At 43.7% G+C, this 22,148-nt stretch overlaps 1 protein-coding gene across 1 annotated transcript; it reads left to right on the top strand.

Moving 5' to 3' along the window:
• The first annotated feature begins 836 nt into the window (after nt 1-836).
• On the top strand, nt 837-20,426 carry PDC (phosducin). The gene is made up of 4 exons (XM_005423745.1): nt 837-962; nt 15,421-15,504; nt 17,182-17,342; nt 19,182-20,426. Exons 2-4 carry the CDS (start codon nt 15,444-15,446, stop codon nt 19,704-19,706), a joined length of 747 nt encoding a protein of 248 aa, XP_005423802.1. The 5' UTR covers nt 837-962; nt 15,421-15,443; the 3' UTR covers nt 19,707-20,426.
• The last annotated feature ends 1,722 nt before the right edge of the window (nt 20,427-22,148 follow it).

Raw genomic sequence — 22,148 nt, 5'->3', positions numbered from 1 at the left:
TGATAGGACATGGGGAATGTCTTTAAACTACGAGATGAGAGATTTGATGTTAGGAAGAAATTGTTCCCTGTGAGGGCAGGCCCTGGCACAGGGTGCCCAGAGAAGCTGCCCCCAATCCCTGGAAGTGCCCAAGAACAGGGCTTGGAGCAACCTGGGACAGTGGAAGGTGTCCCTGCCCATGGCAGGGGGTGACACTGGATGGGCTGTAAGGTCCCTTCCAACCCAAACCATTCTGGGATTCTGTGATATTCTTGATTGCAGAGCATCCAACTACATGTCACAGCCACAGATATGGGCATTTCAATGCAAGCCTTCCATTTAAAACTGCTTAGAATTTAATGTTCCTTAATGCCACATTAGACATTTATAGTCTTCCATAGAACACAATTCTCCCTCACTTTTTTTTTCATTTGTGCCCTGTCAGTGCTCAATGAGTAATTGGGTATAACTGGGTGATTTATTTAAATATTAGCAGAGTTTCTGTAAATACTTTTATCCTTTTTATAAACTGGAATCTCAGAAAAAATGAAAAGGCCATTATGATTGTAAGGGCAGCTTTCCTGCACCCAGTAATGGGTTCTTACACCATTCCTATAATCCATCAGTACATTTCCAGCATTTTTAATACACCTGACTCTGCAATAGCAAGGTGCCATCTGTGATGGCTCTTGGAGCACAGTTGTTTTTCTCCCTGCCCAATTATATTTATGTACCAAATCCTTTAAACCTCTCTCCAGTCTGCAGCTTCATTGGCTCAAACTAATGAAGAGAATTTTCTAATTCCCTCCTGATAATCCTATTACCTGCCCAAAGCTATTTCTGCAGGGGTCATCATTGCAGAGGGATGTAAATCTGGGGCCAGGTCTCACTGTGGTCAGTTGTAATCCAGCTCCTCTCCTGGAAACTCCAAGGACACTGGTCAGCACCTGGGAACAGCAGAGCTGAGTGACTGAGCCTCTCAGGTACCATGATTTGTGTGATTAAACCTTGCCTTTCAAGTTTGATTTCACTAGGGGAAAAAATTATAGTGTTTTGAAGATGTATTAGTGGTGTATGAAAGGTTCTAATAAAGAAATGTGGGTGATGGGGTCTATCAGAAGAGCCTCACATTTGGCAGCTTGGGTGAAATGGGGCTGGTGACAGAGCAAGTGCTGCCAGGTTCCCAGCTGTGAGTTTGGCAGGCTGCTTTCATTAACCTGAGAATAACAAGCTGCCAGAGCTGTCATTATTTCTGCTTTAAATGAATGCATGGGCAGTGAGTGCTGCTTCACTCCAGCTGGGGTCACCTGGTGGAAATGGAAATATATTAGAAATCAGATCCTGGACCTGCTGACAGTGTGTGCCCAGACTATTGGAAGTGACACCTGTATCTAATTTAACAAGGCTTTTATATTCCTTGTGTGGAATCCTGTCTCTCTTTATTTGATTTTGGCATTGATTTGATTAAAAAATGGGATTTCTACTCTTTTGTAACCTACATTTTAATACTAACCTATAAGGATATAGGGATCTATAAGGGTATATAAGGATCTGCAAATGAATATAAAGACACCATTCCTTCTGCCTCTGCTGGGATGGAGCTGTGTGCTCTGGGGAAGGGTGAATGAAGGACTCAAATCTCTGGGAGAATCTCCAGAAAATGTTCATGTCTGGGCCCATTTTGGAGCTTCCAAGCAATTCTAAATGCTAACTTTAGAATGAATCCTTCTTATCCAGGTATCTTATCTCAGCTTGGTTTTGCAAGAATTGCTTTCTTGCAAAAGAATGTTTTGGTGAGCACAAATACTGGTGTGAAACAGTAATAACCCAAATGTACCCTAGACAAGACAATTCCTTCTGTAGCTGCTATACAGAACTAGTTTTAGGCAGGTGACAGGTATATAACTGAAGGTCTAAAGGATGCATTACATAAAAAGATGGAGAAAACCCCCTTTTTTTGGCCCTGAGAGATTGCTTTGGACAGCTGAGATCCCCAGAAAATGAGCATGATTTTAATAGGACAGGTCTGAGAGGTCATGAAACCTTGGGGCAAAATTACACCTTGGATTCTTGCTTACACAAACAGTATCATCTGCACAATCAATGGCTTTACACGTTTCCTGCAAGTATTTGGCATCTTTTTGACAGGAGGGAATAATTTCAACCTAACCAATTTTTCTGCAGCTGATCTGTACCAGATTGCTAGAATTATATGGAAGTGCTTCATCCTGTTTGAGAGCAGGATTTAAAGCTGATCTTTGTTATAAATATAAAAGTCTAATCCTAGCAATTATAATCACAGCACAGTTAAAAGATGGGGAAATGCATTAGGGCATGACAGATAATCACCAAAATAATACAGCTTGAGAGCAAATAACAGAGTTAAAGATGATTACTATACACCAGGATGTTCAACTGCTGGTTTGCAGTGATAAGGAGAATTTCTCTTTAGCAGCAGTGCGTCTCAAAGCCATCACAGGGTTCCCATATTCCTCATTTACAAAGTTCAAAAACCCTACAAGTATTTCACACCTTCAAAATACTCGTGGTCATACCCTCGGCTCCACTGCAAAGGTTTGTCCTGGGTGAATCACAGCACCAAAGGGCATTTCCTGCCCCCTTCCAGCCCTCCAAAGCAAGAACCAGAGCCTGACCAATGCAATGAGAGGAGAAATAATTCTCCATAAATATTGCACTGGATTCCAGGATTAGGCAGCTCAGTGGGGTAACTACCTGCAGCTCTGGGAGGTTGTGACTTCACTCGACACCAGCTCTGCAACTTCAGAAGAATCTTAAATGTAGAAATGCAAGAATTTAGGAAAATCCACAGCACCCTGATCTTCCCATCCCATGTTTTATACCTATTGTGTTCTTCCACATTGCCAGTGATATGACACCAGACTAACCCCACAAGGCACCTGTGGACAGAAAGCCCTCCAGAGACTGTACTGCCCACTTAGGCATTGGTGAGTGAGGAGAGGAAAGAAAATCAGCTTGCCCCTGAGATTTGGTGTGTTTAAGGTGGCCAAAGGACATGGGGAACTCAGCTGAAGACTCTGATAACCAGCTTTCAGCACTATCCCATCTTAAACTCCATAAGAGGCTCACTCTAGGGCACATGGCCAGCCACAGTGAGGCTGAATTACACCCTTCATTCTGAGCTGCTTGAAGGAGCACAGTGTTCAGCCTCAGTCCAAATACAGAGAATTGTTTCCTGGATTTAAATGCTTTAAACCAACATATTATTGTGTTGAGCAGAATGCATCCCACAGCTTCTTCCTTTAATGCTCAGTGCCTACAGAATTCCAGACAAAGCTGTAGGGCATCTCCACAGTCAGCATCCCAGTCCAGAGAAATTCCTATTTTGCTGCTTACTGCAATGAGGGTATCAAAGGGCTATGAGTAGAAGAAAACAAAGTGAAAGTGAGAAATGAGGTCTGCCCTGACACCAGGTATGAGCAGAGTTAGCCAAAATTATGGGATTTGCATTTCCTAACAAAAACAAATCAACCCCACCCCTTCCAACTTCCAGTGAAAGGCTTGGTGAATTCATGCCACCTCATGTAATAATATTTTTTTTTTAAGCTAAAATGAAACATTTCAATTTTGTATTGGCATTTTTGTTACGGACAGACATGGAAAATGAAGGCAACAACATGCAGAGAAAAAATGATGAGCCTGACAAATAGCTCCATATATTTGCCTGCCAAGGAACTCTTTTTTTGATGACCCAGAACCCCTTCCCATCTATCAGCCAGAGATCAGACAAATAAGAAAAATTCAGGAAATTGCAGTGAGCAAATACCATGTAGTTTTTCTTGCTGCATTCTATCAGAGGAAGGCATGGCAGGAGCAGTGATTCCTGCAGACTGAGCTGATCTTCCACAAAAGCAATCTCTTTGTTTTGAAAACATTAAAGGAATGCATTCAAATGGCATCTGGAAATGACATTTGTTTCTATTTGCATATCCTTGCCATTTTAGCAGTGTAAATCATGCAGGATGTGACATAATTAAAACATTCTTGAATTATTCCATTTGTGCAATACTTTACAGAGTTGCTTTAAACGGAATTAAAGACTTTACTGTAATTTAAGATGAAAACATGTTATAATAAAGGCTTGGCATTCTGGCACAAAGTACCAAATAAAACAACCAGGGTGCTGGTTCCTGTCCTTCTGAATTGCTGGGATCCCATGAAAACAGCTACCTCCAGCAGAAGCCAGGGATAGCCTTCATTCCCATTCCTCCTGGGAGCAGGGATGCTGTCCAGGTTTAGAGCAGTGGCAGCACAGGAAGGCCTTAAAGCAAATGGAGGGTGTTTTAAAGGAAGCTACGAGATAAATCCTTAGACATCGCATCTCTGGAAGCACACAACGATGAACCACCTTCCCTGGCAAATCTAAGTTAATCCCAGGTCTGTGGTCACTGTTGGGCACTGGTTCAGAGGTGGGTCCTGTCCACACTCAATGTCACACACAGCCAGCCTTGGGGAGGCCCCAGTTCTGTCCTCAGATGCCAGGCAGCAGCACCTGCCAGCTGCTCACCTTTGCCCCCTTCCATACAGGATGTGCCCAGGTTTATTTGTTGTGACACTCCACATTTGGTCACAGACAAGAGGCACATTTGGAAATACAGCCTAGCTAAAAGTAGCTAGGCTAAGCCTTAAGCCAAACAGGATGAAGTAAGTGCTCAGGAAGGGTTAGGAGAAGTCAGGCTCTGCCAGAGGAGGAAACAAGGCAGACATGGATGGTGTGAGGTCTAAACATAGTGCCTTCAGACCCTAGGGGCTTCCTCAGCTCCCACACCACAGCCCCCTCCAGCCTTTCACTTCCAGGGACCATCTCTGCCAAGGAGAGTGAATTTTGGTCCCCATCATCCATGCCTGCACCCTCTCAAGATGAGTCAAATTCTGTAGCTCATCCAAAAAGGGTTTCAGGCCACTGAACCACATTGTCTTGGCAATGTCAGTAAATCACAGCCCATAGCAAACCTCACAGCAGAATGTGTTCATCCACATCTGCCTTAGGGGACCAGTGGAAGGTGTCCCTGCCCATGGCAGGGGGCCAAGATAACCTTCAACATTCCTTCCAACCCAAGCCATTCTTGGTTGGATTCCATGACTTAATTAATTTTAGAAAGTGTCTGTTTATTTAAAGCAGAGTAACAATCATTTTAGGACTTTAAAATTTGATTATACCCTTCTGTTCAGTATGAATGCATCACCCAAGACTCTCCTACAATGTTTAAAGTAAAGGGATTAAATATAGATTCGCTGCCATATAGCCTAATCTGGTGCTGTTAAACAGTTAAATGAATTGTGATTTGATTTTTTTAAGAGACCTTGTTGGAACACATCAATAAATGAGGCTCTCACAAACTGATTCATAGTTGAGCTGTTCCATTGGGACAGCTAATGCTGCAACAGTCATTTAGCAAGTAAATCCAAATCTCTGACATCATGGCAATCTGAAAAAAGATGGTTTTTCTCTGATGTATGATGTTCTCTAGGTTTGTATCTGAGCCTGATTTCTCCCAAAGGGAGAGGGAATTCTCTCACTTGCATTCACTTCTTATTCTTTAGCACTGGAGAATCCACAAATAGAGCCCCATTTAGTGCTGTAGACACAGCAAAATAGCTTTTAGGTGCCAAAATAATTAGAAAATGAATCCTAGAAAAAAAAAATCATATTTCATTACCTCTAATGCTCATGGAATTCCTCTCCTTTCTCAAGCACAGCACACTGCTAGGGCTGCACCTCCATCCACTTCCCACATCTGCCACAGCCTTCACAGCTGGAGTCAGGCTTGGGCTTAACCAAACATCACCCCCTGCTCCAGGAACAAACGTGCAGAGAGGAGAAAACCCACCATGGGAACACCCCCAGTGTCCCTTGTCCTGACTCCTGCTGATCCCATGGCCACCTGCTGCCCACAGAAGGGGTCAGGACCTGGCTTATCTTATCACATCAGCCCCAGGGGCAGCAGAGCTGGGGCTGCTGCAGGGGGTAACTCAGTCAGGAACATTGTGCTCAGGCTCCTATGCTGAGCATAGTTCCCATTCATCCTGAAGGTTGTCCCAGGAACCCGAGGAGCTGGGGCCCTTTTCCCTCTCCTAGAGCTGCAGTATCAGTGATGCTGTCACTCCTTGGGTTGGCAGGACAAAGCAGCAGCTGGGCAATCAGAATGCTGCCCCTGGGTTCAGCTCCAAATCCCCTCCCTGTAAATTGGCATTGGGGTGCTGCTGTGCACACATGAAGTGGATGAAATGAATCAGAGGGGTTTACAGCAAGGTCTTTTCCCACCAGATCGTTCTGTTTCCTTTATTTTCCTTCTTTTCCTCTGCAAAAAGCCCCTACTCTCTCCTCCTGCTTGTTACAACAGGCTTTGGTGCTGATGCTCTTGCACTCAGTGAATGTCAGAAGCCTCAAAGAACACTGTCAGATGGCTTCTCAGGAGGTGACACAACTATAGCCTGAGCAGGCTAAAATATTTGGAATTAATTTTTGCATAGAGCCATGGCATTCCCTGTGGAGAAGTCTTAGAACCAACCAAGTGTGCACAGAGAAACTGGCCCAGCACTTGTGCTCCAGTTTCTACATAAATAAAAGCATGTCCCTGGGAAAGGATTTGCTCTGCTGTTTATCTGAGCTGTGTCTTGGAGCAGGAGAGGGAACACGTGTGTTTTAAGCCATCAGCCTGTGCTTCAAATCATGGCATTTATTTACATGCTCAGAGAAATGCATGTACATGCCTCAGCTGCTGCTTAACTGCAACCCCAGCTTGCCTCTCTTGGGTTTGAAAAGGAAGCATAGTAATTCTAATTTCATGCAGTTTTACAAGCCACATGTAAAGATATTTACAAATTAGCTGATGAAAGCTCACCATTTATAATCACAAGTCAATCACAGGATGCAAAGGAAAACATGAAGCCTCTGGAATGACATGGATGGTATGAAAGCTCTCTGCAGGAAAGGGATAAACTTTTCTGTGAGGGTGACTGAGCACTGAACCAGGCTGCCCAGAGAGGCTGTGCAGTCTCCTCCTCTGGAGATATTCAAACCCACCTAGGTAAGATCCATCTGCTCTAGCAGAGGGCTGGACTGGATGATCCCCAGATCCCTTCTAACCCCAGCCAGGATGTGATTCTGGGATATAGGGGAGCTACAGACCTGATGTAAACACTCCAGGGCTTCCAGTGGCCCCACAATCCTGTCTGCTTTGGCTTTCATCTTCTGATCAATAAAGGTTATCAGAGGAATACATTCCTATTATCACTGACTTCATGCAATCATATTTGCCACAGGGATGTCAGGATCATTCAGGGGAGACAATGTTAGTTCTGGTATTGGAAGCAAACAGGCAGCTGGTTGGAGCAGGACCTGGGCAACCATCATTTAATCAGTTTCATGGTAACTCCATTTTTTAGTAAATGGTAAAGTAAATAAAAAAAATAATTTAAAAAAAAAAAAAAAAACCAAAAAAAAAAACCAAACCAAAATCACATCCAGCTGACCACAGTTTTACGGTTCCATAGAGGAAATTTTTTCTTCTCTTTTGGATATACTGAAGCCAACACCAGACTGGCAGCATCCTCCTGACAGCATCTCCACTGCCTTTGACAAATACAGACAGACCACTTTCACCTCTGGATCTCCCCATGTAAGAGAAATTAGGAAATTATTCTGTCAGATCTTCTAAGATGTGGAGATGCACTCAGGACGCTTCAGCAGAAGAATAAAAAAGGGAATGGAGGAAGAGGAAGCACCTGGCAGTCACGAGCCAGCACTGCTGCTCAGCTCTGCCAGTCCTACAGGAAGAGCTCCAAGGAGGCAGGCTGGAAAACACAAGAAATTATTGAGAGCACAAGACAAATCACAGACTTCAAGTTGGGAAAAATCTCCAAGATCATTAAATCCAACCTTTTACCCAGCATTGCCAAGGCCAAAACATGTTCCCAGGTGCCACATCCAGGAGCAGCCACTGTTGAATCCCTGCAGGGATGGGGACTCCACTAATCCCTGACCACCCAAGGTCACCTGTCCTTTCCCTGCCACAGCAAGGTGACTCCTCTGCTGTGACTCACACCCAAATCAGCCCCACAAGATGTGTAAATCTCATTCAACTGCCACAAAGTCAATAAATATCCCTGGTCAAGGGTCTTTGCCCAGTGCCCAAAGCTGGAGATGGCTCACTCTTCTCCCTTCACACAGGGATGTTCTCGGGAAAGAGGGGGCCCAGCTGCAGAGAAAGGCACTAATTCAGTGAGAGACGGTCAGAATTACAAGATAATCTAAATTTTTAATGATGGAAAAGCAGCAAACAGGATCCTCACACATCTCAGAGGATGGATATTAATGCTCAGAGAAAGCCAGGAATAAAAAACATATCAATATGAAAGCTGTTGTGAAGAATTTCATTTTTTTTTAATTGCTTAGCTCTCAAGTTTGAGATAATGACTGTTTAGACCCTGCTTTAGAGGAAATCTATTGGCTAAGTCAAGCCTGCTTTTTCCAAATGATGGTAACAAAGTGTAGATATGAAAAAAGTAAAAGCAAATATTCCTACTGATTTATATATATAAATACACATTTGAAAAGAACATCAACAAGCTAAAGAGAAAAAAAAAGGCTATGAAAAAACCCCACCAGAAATAAATATTATAATTCCAAAAATATATTCTTAACTGTTTATTGTGGGCAGGTTTTTTGCATGTCTATTGCCTTAGGAGGCATTCTTGGTCAAACCCATCCCAAAAGAGACAGTGGATGCTCTTCCAGCTTCACAAGTGTTGACTCCTCACAGGCTTCTTTCAGTTTTTGGTGGAAAGGAGCAGTAAGAGTTGGTCTAAGTCCTCACAGTGTAACTACTTCTAGACCTTTAATTAATCTCCCAACAAACTCTAGTTCCTTCCCTTTTCCAGAAAACATCAGCCATCAACCTATCCAAGTGCCTGTCTCCCGTCACTGCCAGAGTTACAGCCCTGACACAAGAGATTTTTGACAAATTTCAGGGATCAAACACATTGCAAACATCTGTTCAGCTTATGCACAATCTCTCCCCTGGGCTTCTGCCATCCATCATGACTTTGCTAAATACAGCAGTAAACTCTAACCAAGGCTCTGAAGGATGTGTGTTTAGCAAACGTGAACATGGAGTTCAGAAAGAAACAAACACTTCAATATCAACTGAAAACTCTGCCCAGACTCCCAGAGCACTGTGAACTGTCCAATCCATCTGACAAATCGGGGCAGGCATTGAGGTTAAACATGGATTGAGGTCCGTGCCCTTAAATAATCTGCATTTGAAAACGTTGGCTGTTCCCTCTGGCTTCAAATAGACATTTTCTCAGTATCCAGCCACCCTCCTCTTCCACCCAGCTTGATACAGCCAAATTTGTTTAAAAAGAAGATAAATCAATAATAGGTTTCCTAGCAGAATATTTTTTTAAAAAAGATTAATTCATCACAAGAGTAACAATGATAGAGCGGATCCAACAAATGTAACATGTCCCAATATTTGAACCCCAAGTTTCAAAATATATTCACCACTTCATATGCAAAAATTAAGCTTTTCCAAATAAAAATTTTTGGTTAGTGCTAAATGAAATTGGACATGGCAACTACTGGCAATACTAATACTATTGCCACAATAATGACAACTGTAATTTTTCCTCAAAAAATAAAACAAGTCCTGTTTTAAAATACCTGCATTCTACCTTTCCAGACAAAACTGTGGTGCTCTGGTAGAAGTGAATCATAGAACCACAGAATCATGGAATGCCTTGGGATGGAAAGGACCTCAAAGCCCATCCAGTGCCACCCTCTGCCATGGGCAGGGACACCTTCCATGAGCTCAGATTGCTCCAAGCCCCATCCAGCCTGGCCTTGGACACTGCCAGGGATCCAGGGGCAGCCACAGCTTCTCTGGGCACCCTGTGCCAGGGCCTCACCACCCTCCCAAGGAAGAATTTCTCCCCAATATCCCATCTGAAGCTGTTTGGCAGTTTGAAGCCATTCCCTCTTGTCCTGTCACTGATTGCTGTGCAGGCATTGAGCTAATTTCCTGGTTTGGAGTGATATCCAGAAATAACTATGCAATCCAGAAAAGATGAATAACTCCTGGTGCATAATTATAGAGCAAATTTCGAAAGACTAAAATAAAGAGGAAGAGAAAGGGATATTTATTAATCCTATGATCTTGCAGCCCAACACAACATTGAAAACAGGGGTAGTCACATAAAGCATTTCCTAATTGGCAGAGCCTTAGGGATAAATGAAACATTGGACTCATCTATTTAAAATGTTTCGACCTCACAGATGAAGAGCAGAATAACTCTGCTAAAGCGGATAGAGGCAATAATCCAATCCCATAACCCTCTCATCAGCCCCAGTGACATGCTCCCTGCATCAGCCCAGCCTGCTTTATGTTTTATTCCTATCATGTGATCTCTTCTCTAGCAAATCAAGTCCTGGTGTTTTGAAATTGTGTTTTTTCCCAGCCACGGTGACCTTATCACTCCATGATGCACCACATTTTTTCCTTGAGGTAAGCCCAGGATGTTTCCATTTTGCCACACAGTCATCCTGTCCTTGCACCTTGGGATGACACAATTAGTCAAAGCAGGTTGGCTCTTAAGCCTGTCTTTAGCCACTTTCCTGTAAGGGATCTGACTGCCCGTGACGCAAGGGGAGCTGCAGAGGCACCACACTTGCTGATCATGGCAGGTGCTGCAGGGCCTTGAGCAAAGGGCTGGAACCCCAGCTTTGGCATTGATCTTGATTACATAATGCTGCTAATGCCTCCTGTGAACCTCAGTGAGTCCATGACCAAGGATTCTTGGAAGCCTGTCCCTGCTGCAGGCACAGGGGGATGCTGGCCCTCCCAAGGGTACGTGAAGAGTGGGGGCTTGCTCCATTTCACTGCCCAGGCAGGGGGAATGATGCCTTCTCCAGTTCCAGGTTATTTTACCTAATTCCCCCAAATTTCAGGAACCTGAACATTTAAATCCATGGCTGTTCTTTCTCTTGTCTTGCTTGCTTCAGAAGCTGCCCCCGTGCCAGGTACATCTGTGACTATTACTTGCCGTGTGGGAGAGAGGGCAGGAGCAGTCGGGGAGGGAAATTTGCAACTGAGAACTAGGGAAAAGGGGCAGAGAAGCAAGATTCAAATTAGCTCTTGTGAGAGGGGAGTGCTGCTCGAGGTCACTCTTCCCAAGAGCCAAGGGAACACTTGGAGCATGTCCCAGCTGAGCACCCACCCACAGGGAGCTCAACCCAGAGATGTGCAACCACATCTCACTGCCAAACACCCCTCAGTTCTCATTGTCCCCCTCAAGGGTCCCCAAAATGTCATGCTTCCCAGCAATATCCCACTGACCACTGGGGACCTGCAGCCTGCTGCTGATCCGCCTACCTAATCTGACACAAATGGCATTTTCAGCAGGCTTTGCACAGATGGAAAGCAGCAAAGTTGTGCCTAGACTATGTTTATATTTTAAGAAAAATATTACTCATGTTTACTTACTGGACTAGCAGCAAAGACTCTTATATTGGAAAGCAAGTTTTATTTATTGGCTTTGTCATTTGCAGAATGCATCTTGCCTTTTACAGTTTGTTTAGGCATATTTTTCTTTTATTTTCCTTCTCTTCTGTAACTATAACTCACAATCACAAGACTTCTTTTTTGTATTTACAGCTGCAATCCTTTTACAAGGATTAAATAAGGCTTCATTACAAGGACACAGCTACAGTTCTTTCTACCTCAGAAGATAAGACCAGGAGAAAATAGTAAAATTGTAATTTTGGGTAAACAGGGACATCTCTGTGAAGGCCAAAGGCATAAAATTATGCCCCATCCCTGGAAGTGTTCAAGGCCAGATTGGAAGGGGGCTTGGAGGACCCGGGGACAGGGGAAGGTGCCCCTGCCACTGGCAGGGGGTGGCTGGATGGGCTTTAAGGTCCCATCCATCCCAAACCATTCCATGATTCTTGTTACTAAGCAGTAAACCTTCTTCCATACTGGATAAAAAAGAACCACTTCATTAAATGGTTATTTCTACCCTGTAGTGAGGCTGGCCCATCCAGTTTAATGACACCAGGCGAATGAGCAGCAGTAACAGGGATTCTGCTTCTGATCTACAACACATCCAGAGCTCACAGAGATTACATGGCAGCATCAGGCCTATACTTTGCATTTGGGTTTTTTCTTCCCAAAGAAGTTTTTTGGACACAAAAACCTTCTCCATTTCTTCACTCAGAAAATCTGTCAGAAAGACAGGAAAGTAAAGAACTTACAGAATGATCAGCCTCTTAAAATACATGTGTAAAGCCACCATATGCATGACAAAATAGGGCCTAGTGCATCGATGACCCACAGACCTGATAAGAATTTGTTACACCCATTTGAACTTTGAGACACTTTCAGTCATCAAAACCAATGAGAAAAGCTAATGAAAATAAAAATACTTTCTAAATTAGCAATTTCCCCCTCCCCAGAGACTGCTGTTCATCTGGAATGTCAGAATGGTAAAAAGGGAATGCTTGGGATCAGTACCAATGGCAGCTGGTGGGCTGGAAGGTCTGTGGATGCTTCCTTAGAACCAGGAGACATAATTAACTCCAGTGATGACATTAATCATCATGTCACCATCACTTGCACATCCTCCTGCTGCGTGAAACAACACCCTCTCAGGGAACTCTGTGCTCCTACCCTGAGCCAGTTATGTATTGGGATTGAGAGACTGCACAATTACATGATTTTTAAAAAAGAAAATAATCAGCTGTAAAGCAGTAACGAATCTGTAAGAGGAGGTTGGGATGGCCAGGGATGGTCATTCTCCAGGACACAGGGCCATCCCTGCTGAATCAAATCATCCCCATGCAGTGAATCCCTGCCTCTGAGTGCTGGGCCTAACAATGCTCTCCGGCCAACTCAGGCTGATGGCCTTATTCAGGTGGCCTTAAAGGAATTACTAAAAGACAACTCTATCAGTCCACAAAGGATGACCCACTTGCAGCCACACGAGCCTCTCCATGGGGCTGCTGCTCTTGCAAGAGCTGCCATGTGATGCAGAGGAGGGTTCCAGCCATCCCCATGCTGGGCACAGCAGGTCCCAGCACACCTGTAGAGGCAAGCAGGTGGCACCTTTTCATGTGAGCCACTCGTGATGGGCCATCCTGACCTCCTCTGTGACACTCTGTGCTGTGCCGAGTGAGCCTTACACACGGACATTTCCTCACAGACACACTTGCATAACAACAACCTCCACAGCTGGCAGCACCCACACTCCCCCATTTATTGGGAAGCTCGTTTTTAACTTTGGAAAATGCCGCTTGCCTGGCACATAAAAGAGCACCTCCTCAAAAAAAAACCCAGCCAGCCACAACAGCTCCACCTCAGGCCTTGATGAGGATGTGGGAGAGTTCCCTGCCCACTTTTTGCCTGACTGATTGCATGACTTTGCCCACACATGACACGCAAGAGTTTCCGCTGCGCTTTCCTTGAGGAGAGGTGCTGGAGCACCCTCCCATGGACCACCCTGCCCACGTGCCTTGTCCTCAGCTGCCTGCTTGGGAAACACCTGGCTCAGTCATTCTCCCGGGGCTGAGATAAGAATGACAAGGATTTACAGCCCCACCAAGCTGAAAGGGAAGGGTTTGCATGCCTGGCTCCCAGCTCCCAGCCCCGCTCAGTCACGGGGACAGGATTGAGTTTTGGATTCCCACTCCCAGCCTGTGCATGGTCAGGGTTGTTACCTCGTGCCACACTGCAGAAGAATGGTGAAACACAGCCTTTATGCTGTTATGATTCATGTAATCTTCACAGATTTATGGGGCACAATAGATCAGTAACATAAATTTTACAGAGACCTTTCATTTGTTAAGCAATCCCTTCCCACCTCTGGGAAGAGAGATGTTTCACCAAAAGCACAGACAAGGTTTCTGGTTTGAGCATGCAACTGAGTTCCTTGAATTTCATATCCTGTGCTTTTCAGCTCAAAGCTCTGAAACAGCAAAGCACACAGGGAATCAAATCTTCTTGTTCCCCCCAGAACAAAGAAAATCCACAGCAGCAGCCAGAAGAGCTTATTGTAGATGTCCATGTAAGCCAAGGGAGCGACTTAAGGGTTTGATCCAGCATTTATATCTGTTCATCCCTGACATGGCAAAGATTCTTAGTTTTGCCTAGTGAGAAGGGATTAGTTCAGATTTCTATTTCAGAACTGAGGGAACAGCAAGTGATCTGGTAATCTGGATCTACAGTGACAACAGCCTATCTATAGAGCAACCTAGAGAATCCATACTAATGAACCTTAATTAGTTACCTGCTTCCCTTCCAAACTTACTTGCAATGTTTCCCACAAGTTTTGATTAATTATTAATTGTCATGACTACATGCATGGAACAACTTATTTGCACCTTTGCTAATCAGCTTTAGTCCCAATACATACAAGAATCAGATACCTTGTGTCCTGCTCAGCTGTTGCTCCACATTATCCTTGGATGGTGCTATGAAAAATGAAGGCAGATACATCACTATTTGTCATTCCAGTCTGACACTCCAGCAGCTTTTAAATAAGGCAGCCATGGCATGAGAACATCTTTGCTACTGTGAAGTCAAACAAAGCTTAACTTAGCACTCGAACAGCTGAAACTCATCTAGACTTAATGGGAACACTCAAATCACCTGCCTTAAGGCTCTTGCTGCTCTGTAGTGCTCTGGCACCACTGCTCTGGGATTATGTCCTCCATGGGAACACTCCAAATAAATGTGGTTCTCCATCAAAAACTCCACTGTAAGAAATAAAAAGGGTGCTGGTGAATCACAGTGCCCTGAGAGTGTTGTCTGGCTCTTTGGGTTGCCTGGTTTATGGAAAGGGTGGAACAAGAACATGATTTTGATTTATAATCACTATCAGTTTGCTGTTTTGCAATAAATATGGCCCAACCAGCTCCAGGATGTTCAGAGGTCTCTTGCCCAACAGGTTCAAGTATTTGGCTCCATTTTCTATATGTGAAATGAGCAATTTTGGCAACCCTTAAAAAATAAATACTTACAGCACTCAGAAAATTAATAGAGTCCAATTCCAAGAGGCATTAAAAAAAATAAAGTAAGAAAATACTCAGTACTCATTTCCATTACAGGAAGTTTTACACCCACTATTTCCCATGACCATGTCCCTGATATTCTCCAGTGACTGGGAAGGAAGAGCATAATGAAGGAACCCTCACCTGAGAATCTGGCCAGGCACAGTTTTAAGGAGACTGACATATATCCCAATTGCTTTCTGTGGGTCAATGACAAGCTCCATAATTACCATGTGTATTTTGATCTTCACTGATACTTACCAGCTACAGGAAATTACACACCGTGCTGTACCTGCTGCAAGTTTATCCCTTTGCTATCCTGTTATTAACTGTTCTCCCTTTGGGACTTGCAGCATCTCCTACTCCAGCTGCTGAAATGGAAGAAAATGCCAATACCAGCTTGGAAGAAGACTTTGAAGGACAGGCAACTCACACAGGCAAGGAAACTAACTGTTTGTTTGTTTGTTTTCCAAAAATAAGTTAAACTGTCACTGTTCACTGGAGAAACCCAGATTTCCAGTAGCCAAACTTCTTGCACAGAAACCCAGGTTCCAAAGGCAATTAGAAGGTGTTCTGGGGCAAGTGACAGCCCCCATGGAGGGCAGGTAACACCAAATTACAAAAATTGTAATTTACAAAATTGTGCTGCTCCTCCTCAAACCTGAAGCAAAGGGCAAACACAGGGGACACTTGACAAAGCCACCAAGAGCCATGGCCTGACATGGCTCCTGTTGGTTTATTGCCTCACTCCTGTGGTTTATTGCTTCACTCTGCTCTCCAGGGGAGGAGAGAAGACAACAAAAGAACACCAAAACCCACATTTGAACTAGGTGATAACATTTCACTAGAAAGGCAAAATGATTTTTTCCTTCTTACAGAAGGAACACTCAGCGCTAAAAATGCCCCTTGTGGCAAACACAGCACAGCATTTAGAAGCTCTAAAAAGAGACCTCACTCAAAACCATCATTCTTTTTAATCCAGTGCTCAATCACCAGGATTTTTATAAGTACTGACAATGGTGTTCAGCTCTACAGCTCCTCCACCCTGCTGCCAGGTAACAAGATGCCAATCATTGCCTCCCTCTTCTCCAAGGGCTTCTTTTCCTTGGAGCTATAATGAATGCAGCTCTTGTAATAACTCCAGGATTATTTCCCAACCAGCCTTGCTGCTGGTGGCCAAGATTATGATATATACACAGAGCTAGTGGAAGGTGTCCCTGCCCATGGCAGGGGGTGGAATAGGATGAGCTTTAAGGCCCCTTCTAACCCAAATCATTCTATAGATATGTGTGTGTATATATATATATAAACACCACATATATATATATATATATATATATACACACCCCACATCACTTTCATCACATCTTCCTTGTGAAAATGACAGCTGCTTACCCAGCCTTTTCTAAATTTTCCATAGGAAACTTCACCTCTGAAAACACTGAAATATTCTTTGGTTTTGCTTTATAATCTAATATGCAGATTAAATGTTTTCATTTTGATAAACAGCTGGAATTTTGAAATTTTTAAATTCACAATTTCAAAATTAAGCAGTTTAATCAAGCAGCTCCAAAGATCAAGATCTGTATTACAATCAGAGTTATCATTTGCCTTATGGGTTACTCTTCCAGTGCAACAGGTATTGTTTGGGGTTTTTAAAAATAATCTCAAATGTCCTGCATTCTTAGTTTTACTCCAAGTCCTTATGCACATTTAATATTTAAATTTTATTAAGTATTTAAATTAGTATTTAATAACCTGTTTATCAAGAAATCAAATATTTGTCTACGAAATGCTACCTTTGGCCAGCATAGCAATTTTATTATGTTTCAACATTCTTATCCATGTTAACTGCTCATGTAGTTCACCAAAATCCTTCCATAGTATCCCAATGGGAGCCAGATCACTGAAGTGATCCAGGTGAGAAAACCCTCTTTTCTTCTTTTCGGGACACATTGATCCAAAAGCTCTGGCTCTCAGCACTCCTGGAGAGTGCTTTGGAAGGAGTAGGGACAGATATACTGAGGCACAGAAGGACAAACCTTCAAAGAACACAAACTTCTCAGGAAACCTCTTGTTGCAGCTGCTTTCTCACCCAACTTCATCTCTCTTAGGGCCCAAAGGTGTGATCAATGACTGGAGGAAGTTCAAATTAGAGAGTGAAGATGGAGACTCCTTACCCCTGAGTAAGAAAGAAATGCTTAGACAAATGTCTTCACCACACAGGTCTTTCAGCAGAGATGACAAAGACACCAGAGAGAGATTCTGCCGTAAGGTAAGATAAGCACAAGGAATTAACTTTGGCTCTATGTAAAACATGTCTGTTACAAAGCAGAAATCTTGAATTTTCCACTCAATTTCCATGTAACTTAGCAGAGCTCTCACAATGCAGACAGAACATGTGCAAAACAGTGAAGCTGGGAAGGGTCTGGAGCACCAGGAGGGGCTGAGGGAGCTGGGAAAGGGGCTCAGTCTGGAGAAAAGGAGGCTCAGGGGGGACCTTCTGGCTCTGCACAACTCCTGACAGGAGGGGACAGCCAGGGGTTGGGCTCTGTTGCCAGGGTGCAAGGGACAGGATGAGAGGGAACGGTCACAAGTTGTTCCAGGAGAGGCTTAGATTGGATACCAGGAAAACTTCTTCCCCATAAGGGTGGTCAAACATTAGAAGGGGCTGCCCAGGCATTGATGGCATCACCTCCTGAAAGAATCCAAAAAAATAGGAACATGGTACTCAGAGACATAGGTCAGAGGTGGATTTGGCAGTGCTGGGTTAATGGTTGGATTTGATCTTAAAGAGCTTTTCCAACCTTAATTAGCGGCTCTGTGATTCTCTTTACCCAGTCCTCTCTCAAGTAAAGTGTACCTTCAGTAAAACAAGCAGTGTATTTCACATCTACCACAGCACAGCTTGACCTTTGCTCCTCTCTTCCCTGCCACAATGCCCTATCCTTGGTTAATGCAATGGAAAATTTTTAGCAGGTTTAAAAACCTGGAGGTCAGGATAGAGCTCTGAGCTTGAACATCAGTCATGACCATTTACTAATTCTGAAACAGAGGGGAACCAAACGCCCAATTGTTGCCATGATATTTTCTGAAAAATCCTTTCCTTAGGATTTTTTTCTCCTGAGAAGCTGAGAGGCCTCAGGAACAAAATGTAAACAATGATTATCTGCTGCTGTGGAATGCAACAGGTGCATCTGTGATTGGTCTCATGTGGTTGTCTCTAATCAATGGCCAATCACAGTCCAGCTGGCTCAGACTCTCTGTCCGAGACACAAGCTTTTGTTATCATTCTTTCTTTTTCTATTCTTAGCTAGCCTTCTGATGAAATCCTTTCTTCTATTCTTTTAGCATAGTTTTAATATATATCATAAAAAAATAAATCAAGCCTTCTGAAACATTGAGTCAGGTTCTCATCTCTTCCCTCATCCTCAGACCCCTGCAAACACTGTCACACCCAATAACATAGGAATTAAGCCTGCTTCACTACTGGCAAAATTTCCACCAACTCTTGGTGGAAATTTTAATCAATTTTGATTTTAATTAAAAATTGAATCCATAAACTTTTGCCAGATTTTTGCCACTGCCTTCAGTCCCATCATGCTGACAGGCAAGCGTTGAGACAGGATCTTCACCTGTCTCTCAACAAGACCTCCCAGAGCTGTAGGGGGATACAGTATGGGTAAATGAAGGTGGTATAGAATGTAATCTTATCCCCTAAAGAGTTGCAGCTGAACCAATTACTGAAGATTAGGAGCAGGCCTGATGTTAACAGGCCGCAGCTGTAGCCAATAAGAAGAGTGTTATAAAAGAGTAGATTGGTTGACTGAGGGGAACTGGAGTCAGTTGGCTACTGTAAGGACAAGGAAGAGTCAGTGCCTAGAGGAGCTGCCTACAAGAAACATCAAGGAGGTACGAAACTCTACCAACATGGAGCTCTTGCAATGTAATGAAAATAGAACTCTTGTAATATGACAACACGGAGCTGCTGCAGGGAGTGATGGCTCTTTTAGCTTAGCTCTGGGTGCTCTCCAGACAGCAGGGGGGTCTGTTTGTCCCCATCCCAGCCCCGAGGGGCCCCCAGTCCCTCACGTCCCTCTCTGGGTCTCCCCAGATGAGCATGCAGGAGTACGAGCTGATCCACACGGCGCAGGAGGACGAGAGCTGCCTGCAGCAGTACCGCAAGCGCTGCATGCAGGACATGCACCAGCGCCTCAGCTTCGGGCCCAAGTTCGGCTTCGTGTGCGAGCTGCAGAACGGGGAACAGTTCCTGGAGGCCGTGGAGAAGGAGCACAAAACCACCACGGTCATCGTGCACATTTACGAGGACGGCGTCAAGGGCTGCGAGGCCCTCAACAGCAGCCTGGCCTGCCTGGCGGCCGAGTACCCCACCGTCAAGTTCTGCAAGATCAAGGCCTCCAGCACGGGCGCCGGCGATCGCTTCTCCAGCGAGGTGCTCCCCTCCCTGCTGGTCTACAAGGCTGGGGAGCTCCTGAGCAATTTCATTAGTGTTTCTGAACAGTTTGGTGAGGAGTTTTTTGCTGTGGATGTGGAGGCTTTCCTAAATGAGTATGGGCTGCTACCTGAGAGGGAGCTTCCGGCGCTGGGAAATGGCACAGATGAGCCAGATGTTGAATAATATTAGAGCCAGAGTCCTCACTGCCTCCCTTTCCTCTTCAGTCAGCTGTAAATCAATGTCAGTAACGCCCATCCCACTTAGAGAAGGCTGTCTTTGCTGATTTACTTGTAACAAATAAAGATCTAAAAACTGTTTAACTGTTAGCATGCGAATTCTACTTACAACACATACAGCTGGCAGTCCTGCACATACTTCTATGCCAGCCACAAGTAATAGGAAGAACAGCAGTGATATTTAAGAAATATAGGAAAAACAAACTAAAAATTGAGGGTCCATGCCTGTCTCCACAAAGCACAAGTCCTTCATCTCAGTGTGGACAGGAGTGGTCCATCCCTCTGTGCACACAAAAAGCCATCTCCATGCTCTGGAGTTACAGCAAGTCCTGGCTCCTGATTCACTTCTACCAACTTTGGCAGGAACAAGCAATTTTAAGGGTAGACAAATAGGCCAAAGTCCTTGCGTTCCTAAATGGTTCAAGTATCTAGGTCATTATTTCATTCCACATTTAATGCTCAATACTGATGCAAAGGGAGAAGTTAGCTCGGTGGTCCTGCAAGTTTTTCACCCAAACAGCTGACACAGACACAGCATCAGCTGATTTCAGTTCATCAGTGCTCCCTATGCTGAGCAGCAGCATCTAAAATGCCTGTGAGTTTTTGGAAAAGTATGTTATGCTTATGTAATAACACTGAATAAAGCTTATCAGCTCTCAAAACCTGCCATTGGAAGTGTGGAATATATTGGTAGTATATAACCTTACCCTAAGAAACGCGAAATATTAGGAAGTATCACCAGCTATTTGCTAAACTCAAAGTTTTAAGATTTGTTAAAGGGAAACTGCTGAGAACTACAATTTAATCATCTGATTGAGAGGAAGATATGGGATAAACTCATTACAGACATTCTCTGATACAAAACAACAAAACATTAGAAACACTTCAGAGACTTCTGCAGACTGGCAAAGCTAAAGGCTGACTGGGGATGGAAGTACTTTTATCTTACTAAAGATCTTAACAGCACGATTAGTTTATAATGTTTGAGATTATGAAAATGTTAAAGATTATTTCTCTTTTGTTTATTTTTCTTTTGTTCTATCAAAATGCTACTGAATTGCTACTTTTAACATTGTTTTCCCATGGATGACTATTTTACCAGAGCTCCAGAAACCTCGCATCATGTACACTAAGCAGGGTAAATGAAGTTTGTTATCATGTCTCCTACAATCTTCTCTAACCTGTAAAACAATTCATGACCTTATTACACCAAGAATCCCAACAGCATGTTCCCAAAATGTCATGATTTCCATGTTGTAAATTGCTGAGTGAGAGATTGTGCTGAGCCCCAAGAACTCCAGGGGGAATAAAGCTTTTCCCTTGGAGCAGTCCTCTCTCCCCTAACTGAAGCATGAAGTTGACCCCTCAGGTAAAGCCACTTTCATCCTAACATTTCATTTATCTCTTCAGAATATTTGCAGATCTACCATTTGCAGATACACCCAACAGCATGAAAATCCAATGACCTTGCAGGAGTTTAGGTAGAAAATACTGAATTATCTTTGTCCATCACAAAAGTAACCAGTTACCTGAGCAGCAGAACAATATTTCTCTTGCATTTAATGACATGTTTTGAAGAAGATACATGAAAAATTTCTATCCTCTGCACACCATAAAAATCTCCATGTAAGCTGTGGGAACTTAACTTCCATGAGAACTTTCCCTCTTTATCCAATTTGGTTTAAAAGCTATGAGGGTGTACATCAGCAGCCTCATCACACAAGCTTCATTTTTCTGAGAACAAGGCTGAAAGCACAAAACCCCAACAAAAACACCACAGAAGCTCCACCTACAGCTACTGTAAAAGTTGACACTCCAATTTAAGAGACAGATTAAACGTGCTTAAGCAGGATTTGCTTCTACCTGTAATTTAAAAAACAAAAACCAAAGAGCAAACACAAATGTGGCACCAGGCCTCAACAGAAGCTCATGACTAATGAAGTTGCAAATAATACTCCAATCACAACAGTTGTCAGTTTCTGCAGGAAAAAACCCAACCTTAAAAGCAAAAAGCAAGATTTGACTTAAACATTTATTACTATATGAAGGTTTTTGAGTAGCAAACAGTAAATGCTTCAACAAGCACTTAGGAACAGCCTGCCTGCTACCCTGGGCTGTGGTTAGTCTTCCTTTTGACTCAAAGTCACAGAGACCCCAAGTCCCCAAATGTTCTGATGGAGCAGAGGAGGGAATAAATTATCACTGGCGTCGCTGTTGCTCAGACTGAGAGCAAAGCCTCTGGTCAATGCCAGTGTCCTGCTGTCAGCTGGGACAGTTATTTTCCCTCCCAGCAGCCTGGACAGGGCTGTGCTTTGGATTCAGTACAGAATCATTTTGATAAGACCCTGATGCTTCAGTTGCTGCTGAGCAGAGCTTACCCCAAGCCAAG

Source organism: Geospiza fortis, unplaced genomic scaffold, assembly GCF_000277835.1.
Source record: "Geospiza fortis unplaced genomic scaffold, GeoFor_1.0 scaffold229, whole genome shotgun sequence".
Lineage (NCBI taxonomy): Eukaryota > Metazoa > Chordata > Aves > Passeriformes > Thraupidae > Geospiza > Geospiza fortis.
The sequence above is the reverse complement of the archived record's forward strand: the minus strand, read 5'-3'. Positions and strand labels throughout refer to the sequence as shown.

Bases quoted from the DNA above. Each gene is read 5' to 3' on its own strand.
- PDC (XM_005423745.1), top strand. From the start codon at position 15,444: ATGGAAGAAAATGCCAATACCAGCTTGGAAGAAGACTTTGAAGGACAG. The intron at 15,505-17,181 runs GCAAGGAAACTA...CATCTCTCTTAG, and splicing joins AGGACAGGCAACTCACACAG to GGCCCAAAGGTGTGATCAAT. The intron at 17,343-19,181 runs GTAAGATAAGCA...GGGTCTCCCCAG, and splicing joins GAGAGAGATTCTGCCGTAAG to ATGAGCATGCAGGAGTACGA.